General features: G+C 54.5%; 1 protein-coding gene across 5 annotated transcripts; it reads left to right on the top strand.

Moving 5' to 3' along the window:
- The first annotated feature begins 209 nt into the window (after positions 1 to 209).
- RAB36 (RAB36, member RAS oncogene family) lies at positions 210 to 17,919 on the top strand. Of its 5 annotated transcripts, XR_010748990.1 has the most exons (12): positions 213 to 444; positions 1,166 to 1,248; positions 5,020 to 5,111; positions 8,027 to 8,092; positions 8,537 to 8,638; positions 10,718 to 10,782; positions 11,952 to 12,007; positions 12,896 to 12,973; positions 13,263 to 13,353; positions 15,187 to 15,306; positions 15,759 to 16,221; positions 17,801 to 17,919. XR_010748990.1 is itself a non-coding variant. In XM_066365527.1 (11 exons), exons 2-11 carry the CDS (start codon positions 1,180 to 1,182, stop codon positions 15,821 to 15,823), a joined length of 804 nt encoding a protein of 267 aa, XP_066221624.1. In that variant the 5' UTR covers positions 213 to 444; positions 1,166 to 1,179; the 3' UTR covers positions 15,824 to 17,919. The 5 variants fall into 5 exon arrangements, 4 of the variants coding, with proteins under 4 accessions (XP_066221626.1, XP_066221628.1, XP_066221627.1 ...); XM_066365527.1 differs by having other exon boundaries at positions 15,759 to 17,919; XM_066365529.1 differs by lacking the exon at positions 1,166 to 1,248 and having other exon boundaries at positions 210 to 444; positions 8,537 to 8,642; positions 15,759 to 17,919.
- Positions 17,920 to 19,694: the final 1,775 nt, after the last annotated feature.

Here is a 19,694-nt window from a genome sequence, read left to right as displayed (position 1 = left end):
TCCATGCTACGTTGATTGTCAGAAAGGTCCGCTGCGCTGGTTTCTCCACTGTGGGCCCCGCCCCCTGATCCCGCCCCGATCCCGCCCCGGAGCCCAGGCTTCACCCCAGCCATCCACATTCCTTATCCGGCCCCGCCTCCGTGACTATGGTGATCGCCGGTGATAGCCAGTCATTGCCGGCGCTCGGTCGGGTCGGTCCAAGTAGCCGCCCTGTCAAGTGCTCAGGGCTCCCTCGCGGCTCTGGTTGCTATGGTGACGGCTGGTGCGGGCTCTCGGACTCTTTCCGCTGCGAGCCCCGCCCAGACCCAGCCCCCGACGTCCAGGATTCGTCAGATGCCCTCTGGTCCCGCGTGGCCGTTGTTGGCATGGTGATTGCTGCGGCAAACCCAGCCAGACCCGGCCTCGCCTAGCCCGGAACCTCTGGAGCCCCCGCAGCCGCTGCTGGTAAGTCGGCCGGCCCGCCTCTGTCCCACCCTTTACCCACCTACATGAGGGCACGTCTCGGAGGCCCGGGTCGGGGGGACGCCGCGTACCCAGCCCACCTCCCACAGCCAGAACCTGAACGCGAGCTGAGCCCCACCGTGGGCCAGGCCCCACTGCGAGCCAGGCCCATGCTGCTCCTGGAGGAGAACTGGGTCAGAGCGAAGAGGATGACAGGCCTCGCTCGGTCGAGGCCACTCTAGAGGGGAAAGGGGGCAGACAGAAAGAGGAGAGTAGGGCTGTTGAATAGCGTCAGGGCCCCCGGTCCTGGGTGGGGTGACAGGCCTTTAGGCTGTAATCTAAGGTCCTCGGCCCACCCAGAGCCTCCATTCCTTAGAGGCTAGGAGCAGGGTCTCCCTCCGCATCCCACTTCCTGCACCTGGCCTGCAAGGATTGTGCGGTGCATCACTCACAACCAGTCATATGATCGGAGAGAGACCACCTCAGGAGGAGGGAGACCAGGTATGCGGGACTCCCAGGCAGAGTGAAGCAGGCCTTTCCTCCCACCCTCCACCCCCACCATACTGCCTGCAGATTGGAAGAGATGACCTATGGCCGATACCCCTGACTGAGGAGGAGGCTTGGATCTGTTTTTAAAGTTACTGAAGTTAGACATAAACTTGCAGATGAGTCCCCAGGAATTGGCACAGCTCCCTAACTCTCTTTCCCCTGGTTGGGTCTGCAGAACTCTCTGGAAGGATGAGGTCCTCCCTGATGCCTTTGGGGCCCTCTGTGAGCCGGGACCGCATCATCACCAGCTTCCCTAAGGTAGAGAGTCATTAGGCCAGACCTTGACGTGTGCACTGCTCTCTGACACAATGTCCACATCTAGCTTTCCCCACCAGAAACCAATCAGGTGAATCGGGGAGGTTAGTCTCTTGCTGACAGACTCCAAGAACTTACCAGACTTCTTGAGAACCTAGGAGACATGACATTGACTTGATCAAGGTGGGCAAAAACGATAAGGGTGAAACCAGGAGACAGTGTGGCATGGAGGTTAAGGGCACCGTTGCAGTCAGACAGCCTTAGATGTGAATCTTGAATCTTTCATTAAGCTGTGTGACTATGGGCAAGTTACTCAACCTCTCGGAACCACTGTTACACAGGATAATTCCTCTCACCTTGGGTTCCTGGCTCATAATAAATGGGACTCCTTTGCCTGAGTGGTGGTCATTGTTGTTCTAATTATTATTATTATCGAAACAGCACTCTAGCCTGACCTGTGGCGGCTCAGAGGGTAAAGCGCCGAACTGGAACACTGAGGTTGGCAATTCGAAACCCTGGGCTTGCCTGGTCAAGGCACATATGGGAGTTGATGCTTCCTGTTCCTCTACCCTTCTCTCTCTCTCTCCTCTCTCTAAAATGAATAAATAAAATCTTTTTAAAACCCCCAAAAAACAGCACCCCAGTTTCCTGACACCAAATCCAGGGTTCTCCCGCACTCATAATTCTGCCTTCAGTTCCTGCTGAAAACTCTTCCATCTATATTAAAATCCAACATTAATGTAAGCAGGAATGCAAATGAGTACACCTCCATAGGGGGTATGGGACAATATTTCCTAAAATGAATGCCTCCACCCTCTGATCCAGTCATTCAAGGCCAGGCATTGAGACAGTTTGTGAAACTAAAGGTCAGACACAACCTAAATGTCCCTGGAAAAGGGGCTGCTTACTCAACAAAATGCTATTTCCTGCCACAAATGAGGAGGAATGAAGCATCTCTTCAGGTGCTAATGTGCAGTGAGAACCAAAGTAAAAGTACAAGGACTAGGGCAGTGTGTCCCATGTGTGACAAGAAGAGGAGAGAAAAGAACTGTATGTATTTGTTATACCTGCAGAAAATATCTTTGAAGGATACATAAGATCCAGCTCTAGGTGTTTGCCTCCATGTGGCTTGGGATGGTGTGGAGGGAGAAATCGTCCCCATGGAATGGCCTTCCTGTCTTTGGAATTCTGTGCCCAGGCTGGTAGGGAAGAAGGTTGTGACTATAGGCCCTGGGTATTTTGGTTGCAGTAATGCCTCCAACCCCTTTTCTGCTTTCCCCGGAGTTCTTTCTCCACACCCCCTCAAAGGAAGCCTTAATGTCTCAGTTCCATGGACAATTCCCCCAGGATTTTGTGTCTCATCAGAGACCCAGGCAATTGCTTTCCTACAGGGCCTGACGGGTACCCAGTGATGACGGAGACTGGCATTCAATGAGCCAAAAGAAAGGGAAATAGCCTGACCTGTGGTGGCGCAGTGGATAAAGCATCGACCTGGAAATGCTGAGGTCGCCGGTTCGAAACCCTGGGCTTGCCTTGTCAAGGCACATATGGGAGTTGATGCTTCCAGCTCCTCCCCCTTTCTCTCTCTCCCTCTCTCTCTCCTCTCTAAAAATTAATAAATAAAATTAAAAAAAAAAAAAACCTTTTGCCTGACCTGTGGTGGTGCAGTGGGTAAAGCGTCAACCTGGAAACGCTGATGTTGCCGGTTCAAAGCCCTGGGCTTGCCTGGTCAAGGCACATATGGGAGTTGATGCTTCCAGCTCCTCCCCCCTTCTCTCTCCCTGTCTCTCTCTCCTCTCTAAAAATGAATAAATTAAAAAAAAAAAAGAAAGAAAAAAAAGAAAGGGAAATGTGATTGGCACAAAACAGTCCAGGTGTCATGACGAATGACCCCATTTACAGAGCAGGACAGCAAAGTTCAGAGAGGTAGGGAAAGTTTCCTAAGGTCACACAGCTTGGCATAGTGAAGCTAGGACTTGACCTGGCTGTGACTGACTCCCAATCTCTGACACTCTCCTACCCTGAGAAGTGTCTGTCCTGTTTGCACAGAAGGTGAGATTCTCCCCCACTATCTGTGACAGTCAGGGGTCACAATCCGTAGCTGGCCAAGTTCATTCTGTACCCAAGGACCACACCATCTCAGTCAGACCTGAGAAATTGGTGGTCCAGTGGGGCAAGTCCTTCCCTTTGCCCTGTGTGCCTCAGTTTTCCTGTCTCTAAAATTGGCTCACACTTCCTGCCCAGCCTTCCTTATTACACTTCTCCAATCCATCCAAAATTATGGGATTCTGTAATGACCACTATGCCCAGACTGGGCCCCAGTTTGAAGCTGGTATGCAAATTGACAGGAAAAAGCAGCCAACTTCCTCATACAGTAGCTGGCATTCTTCTGTGTGAATGTGGGCTGCTGTTCCCCTACATGTGATCCTCCAGCAAATGGATGATGAAGTGCTGTTAGGAGTGTCCCTCGATTACAGATGAGGAAACGGGCTCAGTGAGGTTTCACAACTTGCCTTTTTGCGAAGTTCCGTCCACTGTCCCTGCTGCCTCAGTACACCTGGAGCTGAAAGCGCACATGGGCCTGAGCAGAGCCCGTTTCAATGCCTGAGCGTACAGGAGAAACACTAAGGCTGGGGGATGTGGCCAAGTCCCTGCCATAGGGGACCTCTGGGTCCAAGCAGTGCCCTTAGGGATGTAGTGGGTGGCTGGGCCACCACTGCTATGTCAAAGCAGAGCACACCAGCTGTCTTCAGTGACGCCATTCTCTCCATGTCCTTGCCATACTCTTTGACTAGCCTTGGCCAGTCTGAGACCAAAACATACTGGTCATCTTCAGTTTGTTTTTCTAATATTATCAATAAAACAAATGTATATTCAGCATGTGTCATGGCATCTTAATAGCCATGAACATTTGTTGAGCACTTAGTATGTGGCTGGCTGACTCTATGCTTTACAAACATTGCATTTTATGCATCCAAGCCTCTGAGGTTTTATAGATGAGAGAATTGAAGTTCAGAGACCTTAGGCAACTGCCCAGGGTCATATAGCACATTCAGGGTGGACGCAGGTCTTCCTGACCCTGTGAGGCTATGCTCTTAAACCACTGCTCAGCTCTGCCTTTCGAAAATTGTGGGAGATCCTAAATGCCTTCTAGGACATTTTCCATGCACATTTATGCATACTTTAATTTTTTTTAATTTATTGATTTTTAGAAAGATGAAGGGAAAGAGAGAAAGAGAGACATTGATTTGTTGTTCCACTTATTTATGCATTCATTTGATTGATTCTTGTATGTGCCCTGACCAGGGATCGAACCCGCAACCTTGGCATATTGGGACCACGCTCAAACCAACTGAGCTACCTGGCGAGGGCCCATATATGCATATTTTAAAAATGAAAATAGCATAGAGATCTGTAGAAACTATGGGAGGATGTTGGAGCTAAAAGAGCTCTTAAAGCCCACCCCTTGTCTTACCCCAAGAGGACCAGAGGGGATAGAGACCTGTGGTAAGGGCATGGCTGCCCCAGGTGAGACCCAGTTCTCCTGGTCCCTACCTGGTGCCCCTTCTGCTGCTTCTCAGGTCTCACAAGACCTAGAGTCTCGAGGCTGCTTAAAAGATGGAGGATGGATATGGCAGGGATCAGGGAAAGCTAATGAGGCTGCCAGTCGTGCGGCTTAAGGGAAATGCTGGGAAGCAAGTCACTGCCCAACTGCCCTGCTTGGTGTTAGAGCTGCAGCTTCGCCCATTTGTCTGTCTGTCTGACTCTTTCCAGTGGTACACGCCTGATGCCTGCCTGCAGTTCAAGGAGCACTTCCATGGGCAGGTCAACGCTGCCTGCCAGCGCAGGAACACAGGGACTGTCGGGTGAGTGCCTCCTCCGCACACGGCATGGGACGTGGGGGGCTGGCAGGAAGGAGTGCGTGCGTGAACGTGTGAATGCACAAATGAAACTCTCACCCAAACTACACCAGTGCAACCCAGTAGAGGCCTGAAGATGATGGGAGTTTTATTTTTTTTATTTTATTTTATTTATTTTTTTTACTTTTATTAATTTTTAGAGAGGAGAGAGAGTGAGAGTGAGAGTGAGAGAGAGAGAGAGAGAGAGAGAGAGAGAAGAGGGAGGGAGGATCAGGAAGCATCAACTCCCATATGTGCCTTGACAAGGCAAGCCCAGGGTTTTGAACTGGCGACCTCAGCATTCCAGGTCGATGCTTTATCCACTGCGCCACCGCAGATCAGGCGATGATGGGAATTTTATCTGCCCTCATCCATCTCCACTCTTCCCGGCTCTCCTGCATCCAGATTGGGTACACTTCTGCCGTACAGAACAGCTTTCCGTGTCTCAATAGGTCATGTATGGGATTTTTTAGCCTGAGGTCTCAGCATTTGTCTTTTTCCTCTGTCTGTAATGTTTTTCCTACTCTTCAGGCCCCACTGTAGTGTCAGGTTCTCTACTCCTGCCCCCAGCCGGGGCTGGGCGCGCACTCCTGTGTGCTCCTGTGCTCCACACACCTGCCTCATGGGACTGCGAGTTTGCTGTTTGGGTTCCTCGCATGAAGATGAAAGTTGTTTCTGCCCTGTTTTGTTTTGTTTTTTTGCATTTTTCCGAAGCTGGAAACAGGGAGGCAGTCAGACAGACTCCCACATGCGCCCAACCGGGATCCACTCGGTACGCCCACCAGGGGGCGATACTCTGCCCATCTGGGGCATCGCTCTGTTGCATCCAGAGCCATTCTAGCGCCTGAGGCAGAGGCCACAGAGCCATCCTCAGCACCCGGGCCATCTTTGCTCCAATGGAGCCTTGGCTGCGGGAGGGGAAGAGAGAGACAGAGAGGAAGGAGAGGGGGAGGGGTGGAGAAGCAGATGGGCGCTTCTCCTGTGTGCCCTGGCCGGGAATCGAACCCGGGACTCCTGCACGCCAGGCCGACGCTCTACCACTGAGCCAGCCAGCCAGGGCCTCTGCCCTGTTTTTTGCCCTGACAGCCACTTGGCACTGCTGACACTGGGATCTTGCAACACTCACTCCTTTTTTTTTTTTTAATTTCTTTTTTATTTAGAAATTAAATTACATTGATCAATAGAATTATATAGGTTTCAGATGAACATCTCTATGGCATTTGAACTGTTGATTGCATTGTGTAACCATCACCCAAAGTCAAATCACTCCTTTTAACAAACAGATACAAGGGCCTGCTTTCATCCCCATCCCGAGGCGTTCACAGACTGCTCAGGGAGTTGGCTGAGCTCACAGGTGTCACACAAGTTTTGGAGGTTGCAGTGGAGGCCCATCTCTGCCATTCTCAAGGTGGCTCCAAGGGAGGCAAGGTTCAGGTCAAAATGGCCAAAGCGGCCCTGGCCGGTTGGCTCAGTGGTAGAGCGTCGGCCTGGCGTGCGGAAGTCCCGGGTTCGATTCCCAGCCAGGGCACACAGGAGAGGCGCCCATCGGCTTCTCCACCCTTCCCCTTCTCCTTCCTCTCTGTCTCTCTCTTCCCCTCCTGCAGCCGAGGCTCCATTGGAGCAAAAGATGGCCCGAGCGCTGGGGATGGCTCCTTGGCCTCTGCCCCAGGCACTAGAGTGGCTCTGGTCGCAACAGAGCGACGCCCCGGATGGGCAGAGCGTCGCCCCCTGGTGGGCGTGCCGGGTGGATCCTGGTCGGGCGCATGCGGGAGTCTGTCTGACTGCCTCCCCGTTTCCAGCTTCGGAAAAAAAAAAAAAAAAAAATGGCCAAAGCCGCTGCAGTCATGGGCTGAAAGTCATGGCCATTTATTCAGGAGTACTGGTTCCATACCATGTGCTTCAAGCAGATTATCTCTCTGACCCTTTACAAGAGCACTGGGAGATGGGGAGACTGAGACATGGAGGGCAACCCCACAACACCTCAGCAGTACCTTTACTCTTTCATATGAGAAGCAGAGTAAGGGGCACCCTGTTCCAGAACTAGAGGCCACCTGGGAGCAGAGGAGACATGGCCTCTGCCCTTATAGTCATGGCCAGGTGAGCTGCACTGTGTCATCAGGTGACAGAGGTACCCTCTTGCAATCTGCAGGCACAGGAAGTACCTGGTCAGAGCTTATCGTTGAGCTTTGGCAGGAGCTGCCGAAACTCAGAGTATCACCCACAGTCCTGGGAATGCTGCTGCACAGAGTGGGGGACACTCACAGAGTGAGGTGGCCGCTGCTCTTGGTGAGCAGGGTCCCAGAGAGCCTGAGAACCTCAGAGCTGCTTTATAGCTCAAGCTGCAGTTCAGACATGCAGACCTGAGTTCTGTCTGTGACATGCCCATTGGCCTAGCTGACCGTAGCAGACACGTCCAAGGGAGCAGGTGTGTCCCACACAGGAAGTGAGAGCTTATAAGGAACTGGAAGGAGCCAATTAGGTATGTAGTACCAGGGGTCGGTAGGAGGTGCTGTGGCCCCTGCACATTGGCGCTGGGTCTGCACGCTCCGTGTGCTCCAGCTGAGCCCCCACCTAGGGCTCCTCCCTCTGCTTCTCAGCCGCCCGTTGTGCCCAGTGCTAATTCTCACATCAGGAACTGGGGCCCAGCGTGGTCAGGGTTACTGCGCCAGGGACAGCAAAGTCCCCAGAACAAACACAGACTCTCTGGCTCTCCTTTCTGACAGCAGATGGACACAGACCTCAGAGTGTCTCAGCAGATATTCTGTTCCCTGTCCAGGATTGAGGGGTGGCTCACAGGTGGGGAGCACAGGAAGAAAGGGCCTGTGTGTGTGAAGAGGCTCTTGTGACCATGCTTGAGAGGAACATGGCCATGCTCTTCACAGGCTCAGCCTCTCCAAGGTGGTTGTCGTTGGTGACCTCTTCGTGGGCAAGACCAGCCTCATCCACAGGTAAGCACACCGGCCATACCTCCCAGCACCTTGTCAGGACTTTGCCTGGGCGGCCCAAATAGCATTGTTGAGACAGTGTGGCTGCTGGGAACCACACCTTTTGAAAGGGATACAGAAAACCAGGGAAATGTTGGAGTCAGTGGAGAGTATGGCATCCCAGGAGCCTGAGATTAGTCACACTGCCCCTCTGGGGCCATGGGCTCACCCCTCACTGCCCTCGCTGCAGAAGGATTTCTCGCTGCGCAGTTTCTCATTCTCTGTCTCTGACTTGCTGTGTTCACTATAGCTTCTCTCCCTCCACATGTTGGCTGTCCATTTGTGGTCTGTCTCTATGGACTATCATCTCTTTAGCAATTCCCAGTGGGTGGACTTTGCATTGGCTCCAGACTTTCACTGTTATGAGTGAAGCTTCCATGCCGCCACTCTGATGACTTGCTCCCACAGGTTTTGCAAGAATGTTTTTGACCGTGACTACAAGGCCACCATTGGGGTGGACTTTGAAATTGAGCGCTTTGAGATTGCTGGGATCCCCTACAGCCTCCAGATGTAAGTAAGTCCTGCCAATTGGCACTGTCTCCTGCGTGGGTCATGGGTGGGCTTTGAGAAGACCCCCTGATGAACTCCTTCTCAGCTGTCCAGTGGCACTCAGCAAGAACCTGTCTGAATGCAGGGCTCCAGGTGCCTGCACCTCCTGCACTTGGCCATCCATAATCCCACTCGCCAGGCCAGCAGGTGGCCTCTGGCAAGTCACTTCAGGTCTCTCAGCCTGTCCCCATCTGGATAATGGGCCAAAAGTGGCCCCTGTGTGCCAGACTCTGGTGGAGGCCACGTGGTCCATATGCCTTCCTCAGTCCTGAGGCACCCTCTCCCTCCTCACCCTATTGCCCTTGCTCTGCTTTCCCTCTGTCTGTCTTCTTCCCTGCTGGACTCCAGGTCACTGCCTCTCAGTGGCCACTGCTTCCTCTCCTCGTCTCTGGTTTCCCTCAAAACATCCCAGTGTCTCTCCCCCAGGTGCCCGCTTTCCCACCAGAGCTTTCGACCTCGTCTTCCCTCTCCTCTGGCACATGGAGGATGCCGCAGGCCTGCACACACCCCCAGCCCTGCCCTGTCCTGTGTGGCCCCCACCCATCCCATGCTCCCCTTTGTGGCTGCCCCTGCCCATCTCCCCTTGCGTGCTGGTGTTCATCATGTCTCTGTCATGGTCCCTTCTCCTTTCATTCTCCCCAAGATTCACATCTGCTCCTCTGGTTTCATTCCTCAGTCCTCCATGCCCTGCCAGGCTGGGCTGGGGATCCATGGTAATCAGGACGGGGCTCACCCTCTTGTGGACCTCAGCTCCGACCTCTGTCGAGACTTACCCCTTCTCTGAGGACTTCTATAGCCCCAGTGCAGTCCTAGAGCCAGGTGGCACCACTAAGTCTCCCCCACGGGGAGTAGAGGGTCAGACCGGAGCGGAAGAGGCTGTGGAAATGCAGGATCTGGATGCAGGAGAGCCGGGAAGAGTGGAGAGGGATGAGGACAGCCCAGGCAGAGCCGTGAAGAGAATGGCCTGTGGCTGGGCTCACCATTGTGACCACTGGCTGTGTCTAATTAGAGGGCCCAGGACAAAGTAGGGACGCTGTCCTGGCTTAACCTCTCATTGTCCTAATTAAGGCTGTTACCAGCCACCTGACTGGCCTCACTGCCAGGCCACCCTTCCAGCTCCCCACCGAGTCATCTTCAGAAGTGAAAGAAAATGTGAACCAATTTGAATTAATGAAAGAATAAAGGCAGAAAGTTCTGCATCATGGTGCATCCCTTGAAAAAATTTCAGACCACTGATGTCTTGTTCCTGAATTGTCTACTTGTCAATTAACTAAGAAAAGTTAAATTTTGATCTGTTGATTTTATAAAGGGATAGATTTTCAGACTCAGCCCTGCATATTGACTTCCTGCCTAGTTCTAAACCAGGGCAAGTAGATGGCAGCATTTGTATCCTTCTTTCCTATAGTGTGCCCGTGCAGACATCATTAATCAATTTTTGCATTCTTTTCAATGGAGCCAAGGCTCAGCTTCTCCAGAAAGCAAGAGCTAACTGATCAGAGTCACCCAGGAGATACAAACCATGTCCCTGTTACACGCCTTCCCCCTGACCCAGGGAACTAAGCACCCCCTCTGCTACAGTGCAGAAGGTGAAGCCATGGCCCAGTCATAGTTTAGCAAGTGGCAGGGCCATAGCTGGAGGTCCAGCCTGGAGCCCCTGTCCCGTTCACAGGGCCTCCTCTGCAGGTGGCCCTCCTCATCTTCAGAGCAAGCACATCAGGAACATGTTCTCTTTTTCAATGGCAGTCAGAAGGGACTGAGCTACAGCTCCACTCATCCAGGCAGTGGAACTACTAAGGCCTTGCCCTTCTCCCATGGATACAGTGCATGCAGCCAGGGAGGTCCCCATGGGGCTCCCTAGAGAGAAGCCTAAGGAGTTGGGAGGTGGGCGAGGCTGACTGTCTGCAGACACTTCCTGAAGCCCATGCACTGGCTTGGGCCCTCAGTCTGCCATCCATGGCCCCACTAGCCTGCTGAGCTCTGACCACTGCAATCCCTTAATCTGCCACCTCTGTTTCCCTTTTTCTCTCTGCCACCACACAGCTGGGACACAGCAGGGCAAGAGAAGTTCAAGTGCATCGCATCTGCCTACTACCGGGGTGCCCAGGGTGAGCAGCGGGTGATGGCAGTGGTGGGGCCCTCAACGTTGGGTAGCAGAGGGCTCCCTGCCAGGCTCCACAGTGAGAAGTCCAGGCCCTCTGCCACAGGCACCATTTCTGTCCCCAAGATGCACTGAGCATCCCTCTGGCCAATCCTCAGGGCCTTTGGGGACTCTGTGATGATGGGTGCTCCCTGTCTCAGCCCATTTCGGCTCAGAAGTGCACAGAGGGAGAAGCGCATGTCCAGAGACCCCCAAAGAAGAGCAGAGTTGACTCCAGGAGGAGGTGGGGGAGGCTAGGCCACTGACAGGAGGAGGCGAGGGGCAGGCTGCGGCTCCCTGTTTTCTACCCTTCCTGCTCCCAAGAAGTTGTTTCTCTAAAGCTGTATTTTGCTAATTGTTCTCACAGCGTAGTTGCCATTGGTTGAAAGTCTGTCCTACATCAAGTCCCAGACCAAGAGCTTTTAAAAGAGCTGCTCTAGGTGCTCTCCCTCCTGGGAGCACACCCACCCTTCTCCCCTCTTAGGCGTGCATCTCCTAAACTCTAGGGGTCCCCAGAGACTTGCAACCAGGGGAGCAGTGGGCAGTGGCAGCTCATCCCAGGCTCACCCCCTGAAGCTCTCTCCAAGGCCCCCTTGTCTCTGACTTCCCGGTGAGCCAGAGCAGCCCTGTCCAGGCTCTCCTGTTGCTTCTTCTGTTCTAGGCCCTTCCTTGTTTCACTGTCCCCAGCTTTAATAAACATACTCTCAAAAAATAAATAACTAAAACAGCTGCTCTAGCTTGACCCTCACAGCAACCTGAGAGCTAGAGGCATTGTTCTCGCACCTCAGTGGTGGGGAAGCAGGCTCTCAGCGGGAAGGCCGCGCCCAAGCCCCCTCAGCTCTGCGTGCAGAGGGGAGGCTTGAACTCAGGAGCCTCAAGCTCGTCATCCCCCACTGTGGCTGCACTGCTGGGTGTGGGTCAGAGAGGGTGTGGGAGGGTGAGTTACGAGGGGCAGCCATGGGGTGTCCCCTTCCCAGCCTCCATTGTGGGAACCAGACTGAGTCCCTGGGGACCCACCCCGGAAGTTCCTGGGGAGCAGGGGGCCACCTGGAGGGACCCGTCCCCACCCCTTGTCACACCTACTGTGTTTGCCTCATCTGTCTCTGACCAGCTCTTGGCTTTTCCCCACATGTGCAGCGATCATCACGGCCTTTGACCTCTCTGACCTGCAGACTCTGGAACATACCCGGCAAGTCTGGGAATCTGCAGCTCCTCTGGTCCCCCTGGACTCAGAAAACCACCTGGAAGGGCTCCCCAAATCTGGGCCCATGAACTGGACCCCCAATGGCAAGCACAAGTGACCAGCTCGCTTGTCAAGACTGCCACAGGCTACTCACTGTCCAGTTGTCTTATTATCCCCCAAGATGTGCACCCATATGCTGAAGTCAGGGCTGGCGCAGGGCACAGAGCCGCAGAGTCACACGGGCCTGTGCTCAGAGAGCCTGCGCCTGCTTGATGTCTGCTCTTGCCATCCCAAAAGCCTTAATGCTGTATGAAGAGCCTCATGTTTCCATTCTCCCTGAGCCCTGCACTTTGAATGGCCAGTCCTCTCTGAAGAGGCATTATTTGGCACTTGCTATCTTGGGCAGAGATCTGGTCAAGAGAACTGGCAACATGACCAGTTCCAGGAGGCCGTCTTGCTTCTGCCAGAATCATCCAGCTAATGGACCAGAGTCCCCTTCACCTCACTTTTGTTTGAGCATTCACTTCTCTCAAACCCTGTGAGGGAGGCCAAGGTGATCGTTCCAATTGATGACAGTGTAGGACTCACCCAAGCTGACACAAGGCAAGCACAGAGCCACGGCCAAGACTGGGTCTTCATCTCCCCTGGCAAGTGCTCTTGTGACCCCATTCTCCTGTGGTCCAGCCAAGGCCCTTCTGGCCTCAGGACTGGTGCTCTTTCAGCCAGCGTGGGTCAAGATACCCTCCCAGCACCCCTGGCTTAGTGCTCCCAGCCCTGGGGAGGAACTGGGTATGCACCTATCCCCTGTACTCTTGGGCCTCTCTGGGTGGGTAGGGCTGTCTCTCAGCCAGTTCCCTCCCCCACCCCACCCCAGCCAACCCCTGTGTGTTCCAGGCAGTGGCTGGAGGATGCACTGAGAGAGAATGAGCCAGGTTCCTGCTTTGTGTTCCTCGTGGGAAACAAGAAGGACCTTCTGGTGAGCCAGGTGGCCCCCAGGAAATGTACCTGCTTTCAGCCCAAGCCTGGGAAATGGAGGGCGCCACTGTCAGGGCTAGCTGAGGATTTGGACTGCAGGCCTGGGACCTGAACAGTAGGGGTGCTCATCCCAGGGAGGGCAGCTTGCATCAGATTTGCCCTGTCAGGCATCCTCCACCCACCCCGAACTGGGGCCTGCCCAGCCCAGGGAGATGGGGAGGATGGAGTCGCAGTGGGAGGTGGCAGCCACCTTCCCAGACTCCTCCTTGAAGAAGGGCTGCTTCTCCCAGTCAAGGGCAGCGTGTGAGCAGGTGGAAGTGGAAGCCATGCACCTGGCCAATGAGATGCAGGCCGAGTACTGGTCGGTGTCAGCTAAGACAGGTGAGTAGGCACGGGGCTATCGCCATGGTGCTCTGTGGGAGGCTCACGCATTTCCTTCTACGGACCTCTTAGTGCCCACAGCACAGCTGTGCTCATGACTTAGCAGGGCCTTCTATTGCCTTAGCAGAGTATCCTCTCTAAGGGGGACTGGGAGCCCAGCCCTATACAACAGGAATAGCAACACCTGACCCTTTGGACAGGTCACTTTAGTCCTTGTGAAGTCACTTCCAGGGTCCCAGGGTGGCAGTGCTAGGTCTAGGATTAGAACTCAGCATTCACCTGTAACCACTGCAGAACCCTGCCCACAACCTATGCATATCAGGTGGGAAGCACCACCTGGCACACAGAAGGGCCCAGTAACTGCCATCCCTTCCCTGGGTATCATCATGGGACACACTGAAACATGGCTCACAGCCTCCAGCCTTCATTCAATCCCACCGATCTGGCCCCTGGCTCCTGAGCTGCCTTCCTCCATGGGCCACTGCTCACCATGGCTGCTGAGAGATGCCCAACGTTTCTCAGCCTCAGTATTCTCATCTGGGAAGTGGGGTATGCGTCCATCTCATTTCATTCATTCATTCATTTTGAGAGAGACAGGAAGGAAAAGAGATGAGAAGCATCAACTTGTAGTTGCTGCACACTGGTTGTTCATTGATTGCTTTTCATATGTGCCTTTACTGGGGGCTCCAGCCAAGCTAGTGACCCCTTGCTTAAGCCAGCAACCTTGGGTTTGAAGCCAGCAACCATGGGATCGTGTTAATGATCCCACATTCCAGCTGGTGACCCTGCTCTCAAGCTAGGAAGCCTGCACTCAAGCTGTATGAGCCCACACTCAAGCCAGCAACCTTGGTGTTTTGAACCTAGAACTTCAGTGTCCCAGGTTGATGCTCTATCCACTGCGCCACCACCAGTCAGGCCATCTCATTTTGTTTTTAATGGAAAACATGTTTGAAATTACAAAAGCCATAGGTATTCACCAAGAAAAATTAGACAATGCAGAGAAGCAAAGAACAGACTGAAAACAAACGTTGTTGGGGGCATGAAATAAAATAACATGCAATGAGTTCCTGGCACAGAGAGGATCTGGGGGCTTGGGAATTACACCTGCACGGTGGTCCTTGCCCTGGTGAGGTCCAGAGCAGACGCGACCAGGGGACTGGTGAGGCAGTGGCAAGAAGGCTGAGGACAGGAGCCAGGGTAGAAACACCACCTCCAGTCCAGCACAAATGAAAATGTGGCAGCTCCCAGGCCTGGTTCCCTCTGCTCCTTGACACCCCTGTGCCTGTGAGAACACTCCCTCTCTGAGTAACAGCATGTTCACTGAGAGCTCCCTGTGGGCCAAGCAGAATTTCCCTGGGCAATCATACAGGCTGTTGGCTGCACAAGGGCCGTGTGCATGGGGGGCACGGGAACCCCATTCTGTGCTCAGCTGGGCGGCCTCTACCTGAAGGAGGATTCAGAAAGGCTCCATGTGGGGGCTGGCAGTAAGTGTTAATTCTCACAGCTGCCCCTGAAGAGGTGCTCACAAGTTACAGGAGAGCAGGCAGCCTTCTGACCCATGGGAGGTACTCAGTACCGACTGGTTGGAAAAATAGGGTCTGGGAAGCCAAGGTGCAGAGATTTGAGGGAGCTGCTGGGGCAGGTGGTCAGAGTGGGGAGGGGGCTGAAGCCAGCTGGGAAGCCAGGCCAGCTGGCCAGTCCCCTGCACTGCACTGTCCCAAGCAGCCCCAAAGGTGGACTGCCCCGACCCTCATACCCATCAGCTCCCACCCAAATGCATCTGTGGGGGAGGGCAGAGGTGGATGGGTTTACATCTGTTTTTTGGGCCCACAGGGGAGAACGTGAACGCCTTCTTCAGCCGCGTGGCTGCCCTGGCATTTGAGCAGTCTGTGCTGCGAGATCTGGAAAGGAGGAGCAGCTGCCGACTCCAGGTCGGCGATGGAGATCTCATCCGTGCGTACAGGCACTGGGTTGGGCTGGAAGCAGGCCTATGGCCTAAAATCTATGCCCACCATTTTCTCATTTTCTCATCCCCCTCTCTGGGCTGTCCTTTCTCCCATCACTGTGACCTCAGATCTGCATGCTCCCTCCCTGCTGACCCCACCTGCCAACTCACACTCCCTTCTTGGCTCCCTTTGTTTGCTTGGAAGTTTCCTCATGGGCCAAGCTGGGAATTCCAGGCTCCCCAAATGTGTCCTGGCTTTGCTCTCCTAGTACCTGCCTTTCCCCACTCTGTTCCACCACCTGGAATGTGTCCCTGTGCCAGGCCTTGAATGAGAGGCCTTGAGGTTTAAGTCCACAGCTCTGACCAGCAGTCACCAGAGGTTATCAGCATGGGGGTCCCTGTCCAATGTCCATGCAGGTGTCTGGTTGATGCCAAGTGACTTCTCCCCTCCCCCTTACAGGAATGGAGGGAAGTCCATCTGAGACCCAGGAGAGCAAGAGGCCCTCCAGCCTCGGTTGCTGTTAGCAGGGGGCTGCATCAGAGGCCTCTGCTCCCCCCACACACAGGCAGTGCTTTCTGTGAATGTGGAGGGGTGACATAGAGCCCAAGCTCCGCGACGTGCCTGTCCACCCACTGCTCCAGCGCTCAGCCACTTCTTTTTAGCAGACGGGAGCCAGGAAAAGTCCGTACCGGCTTCCCAGGGGATCCACTGCCCAACTTGTGGGGCCGCTGTGGTGATATCTGGAAGGCAAGACTCGCCTACAGTCACCAGTCTGCCCTGGCCTTGAGAGGCCTCGGACTGTAGACACAGGGCACTTGTGCCCATGGCCCACATTGCCTTCAGCACACGTCAGCGTCCACCAGGTGCTCTTTCTCAGCTTTCCTGAGTTGGCCTCTGAATCCTTCTGGTGTCAGCAGTCCAGGTAAGCAGGGCTCGTCAGAGTTGGCACATAAGAGATGACTCACCCGCCATCCCAGCCTGGGACTTCTATGTTTGCAGCAGGACTCACAGTTCTGGGCCTCCTGCCCCTGCCACAGTCTTGCAGGGTCCTGGGTAGCCTTGCCTCCAGAGGACGATGGATGAGGCCTCTCCAGCCCCTTCTGGCCCAGGGGCCATCTTTGGCTCCTCCTTGATCCCCAGGGACCTACCTTCTGGTCAGTGGGCAAGGACCCGCAGAACAGGTCACTCATACCCCTCTGGCCCACCTGGACGATGAATTTCCTTAACCATGCTACTGGTGAAAGACTGCCCAGCTGCCCCCAGGGTAACTCACCGCTGCATCCCTTCAGTGTGGCACTGCCCTGCTCTGACACTGGCAGCAGTCACCCAAACTCTGCTGGGCTAGTGCCCACTGTTGCCTGCACTACCCCTCTCCCACCTGCTTGCCCGGGAAGGGCCCAAGAGTGAGAAAATGCTGGCCACTTGTCTCTCGGCACCTTTGTGATGGCAGCCATGTGTCTGGAGGACATCGGAGGCCCTCCGGAGTATAGCGTGCTCCTGTCGCCACCACCCCTGCTGCACACCTGACAGGCAGGAGTGGCCGGGCCCACCCCCAGCTCCTGCCCAGAGCACCCTGCCCTCTCCATGCCCTCATGTTGCTCTTCCATGGGGCTCTTCACTGCCCCACACCCACCCCACACTCCCACACCCTAGGTGTGTTCCACTTATCCCTGCCCACCTTGTGCCATAGGCAGGCAGGCACATCCAAACACAGCCCACCTGCTTCTTGCAGATGGTCAGCATTTTGCAGGCAGCCATTCTGGTCAGCGCTGGTTCCCAGCACCCTGGACTCTATAGGTAGTGTGCCCAGGACACTACAGGTGCTCATAGTGACTACCACACATCGGTGGGGGAAGAACACTGGCCTCTTTTTGTTTACTTTCATTTTGCCACATTTTTAGCTCTTTTTTATAGATATAAAATACTTCTTTGTATAAATCATGGTTAAAAGAATTGCATGCTATTGTAAAACAAAATGACAGAGTACAAATTTATGTGCAAAGTGAAGGTCCCCCTCCAGTAGGTGGCGCCCCTGGGAAGTAAGCCTTGTTCCAGCTGAGAGAGTTCCTTCCAGACTGTTCCTTAGTGAGCACAACAGTGACTTTTGTTGGTTAGTTTTTAATCAGAATGACCTTTCTCCGCACACACGACCTGGGAGCTTGCATTGTCCCCTGCGGGAGCCTGTCCACATACCGAGCCTGCACATTCCAGCAGCTGCCGGTGTTCCTTCGTGTGGATGGAACCTGCCGCATATGTGGGGCTTTGTGTCAGCTTTTAGCTTTTACAGAAGTTGCTGCATTGATCATCCTTTACATGCAGAGTTCCCCAAGGAGGCCTTGCTGGCTTTCTGTGGACTGTTACCCCAGTTTGATCCACTAGACACAATCTTGGGGGGCAGGCCACATTGGGGGTGCATTAGGGCTACGTTTGCAGCACACAACGGAAAGTGTCACAGGATGCGGTGGCTGGGCTCTCTAAGGCCTCCTCTCTCTGCCCCTCAGGCTCCAGAATTGGGGGCAGAAATGGTGTTCTGCTGTGACCAGCTCCTGAGCTAGGACTACACTGTCTCATGTGCACTCACCCCTTGTAAATTGCCCTTTATTAAACGCTCCTTGGGTTGCCCACTGTGTGTGCTGTTATTCCCACTAATTGAGGTGGTGTATCTGTCAGAATCACTACATGTGGTTCCACTAATGTGACGAGTCAACAACCACATGCAAGTGCTTCCATAATGTCCTTCTGCCGTGTTTCCCCTGGCCCCTTACCCACGCCTTCCCTCTCGGAGCCCACCCTGGCGTTTGAGGCCCCTCCGTGGCCACCCTGGCTCACCCCTGCAGGCCCCTGTGCTCCAGCCTGCATCCCTGTCCCTTCACCACCAGTCACAATGCTGTCTTTGCAGGTAGGTGCCTGGCCCCCTTCCCTGCCCCGAAACTCAGTGTCCCTCCTCCAGGAGGACTTTATGGATTTCCCCATGACTGTTACAGCACTCGTTACCTTTGGGTGGGGTTGTCTGTTAACTGAAGCAACCCTGGGGGGTGGGTGTCATGACCCTCCTGTCCCCAACCAATAGGTGGGGGACCAGGCACAAGAGCAGAAGTGATGGGCACATCTGAGCACCTGCTCCCCTATCTCTGCTTCCTCCTCTGCCTCCTCCCCCCCAACCATCTTGAGGTCTGATTCAGTGGAATCCTACTCTAGGCAGCCTGGCCCTTGGGCACTGTTTTTCTTACATAAGTGTCCCCAGTCAGGCAGTCCCAGCCCAGGACTGGGACCTTAGAAAGGGGATTATCTGTATGGCCCCAACCATGTCCAGCCCTCCTCAAAGTCCCCAGCAGAGACAGGAAACTCAATCCCTTCCCTCATTGCACCCAGCCCCCCACCCCCACCCCATGTAGTCAGTCTATCCCCAGTCTCAGAGCCACGTGACAAGGACCCTTCGCAGGGCACTGGCCCTCAGGCTTCCTTAATCACAGGTCCTGGGTGCCTGCTTGCAGCACTCTCCTCCTGGCTGTGCCTGGGACCTCTGGAAGGGAGGGGAGGCCACGGATCCATTCAACTCCCATTTCAGTCTGGGGCAGGGGATGGGAGCCACTCGTAGACGAACCTCATTCTCCCGAGGGACCCAGGATGTCTTAAGCAGGGAGATGTAAGGTCACCCAAGAGCTAGGAAACTGGAACATTGAGGACAGATCAGTTACATTCACATGTTCACTCATCATACAAGTAAGAATTAGCCAAGGCGGGGGGCCCTGGGAGAAGAACAAAGAGCTCCAGGCCTGAGGGACTGCAGAGGGGACACAGCAACTGAGAAGACCCAGGGCAGTTACGAGAGAAGGAAGGTAGGGGAGCTTTCAGAAGCAGTGGCATACATCTCAGAAAGGGGCCTCCTATTCTTGGAGAGAAGGGCTCCTGGAGATGGTGGGGTACACTGCCACCCAGGAAGCCCAAGGCTTTGGCCACTGCCTGAGACAAGACTCCCTCCCAGCAGCTCTGGGGCTACTCTGCCATCTGCTGTGGTCTCCCAATGTCACTTCCCATATGTCAGGCCTTCCCTGGAGGGAAGTTGATCAGCAGATGGGAACTGTGGCTGTCACACTGCCTCCTTCCAGGTAGAGCAGATCCTTCCCAGACTCCACCCCCCAGCCAAATGCCTCCCCAGTATTCAGGGCCACCAGCCACCTCTCTGAGCCTGCGCTCCAGGCATCTATGGGAGCTGTGGGTCTGGTGCACAGGCCCTTTGATCTGCTTGCTTCCCACTCACTCCTCCGGGAAGCAAAGCAGCCCCAGGGCTCCCTTGTCCCTCCCAGCAGAATGGCACCCCCTGGCCTGAGGGTGCTCTGGGCCTCTGACCATTGGCAGCCACAGCCTGGACCATCTCATTGTCCATGCTTCATG

The sequence above is a fragment of the Saccopteryx leptura genome, chromosome 2, assembly GCF_036850995.1.
Source record: "Saccopteryx leptura isolate mSacLep1 chromosome 2, mSacLep1_pri_phased_curated, whole genome shotgun sequence".
Classification (NCBI taxonomy): domain Eukaryota; kingdom Metazoa; phylum Chordata; class Mammalia; order Chiroptera; family Emballonuridae; genus Saccopteryx; species Saccopteryx leptura.
The sequence above is the reverse complement of the archived record's forward strand: the minus strand, read 5'-3'. Positions and strand labels throughout refer to the sequence as shown.

Coding starts and splice junctions, on each gene's coding strand:
- RAB36 (XM_066365527.1), top strand. CDS start 1,180: ATGAGGTCCTCCCTGATGCCTTTGGGGCCCTCTGTGAGCCGGGACCGC. Junction 12,008..12,895: donor CTCTGGAACATACCCGGCAA/GTCTGGGAATCT, acceptor TGTTCCAGGCAG/TGGCTGGAGGATGCACTGAG. Junction 15,307..15,758: donor CGGCGATGGAGATCTCATCC/GTGCGTACAGGC, acceptor TCCCCCTTACAG/GAATGGAGGGAAGTCCATCT.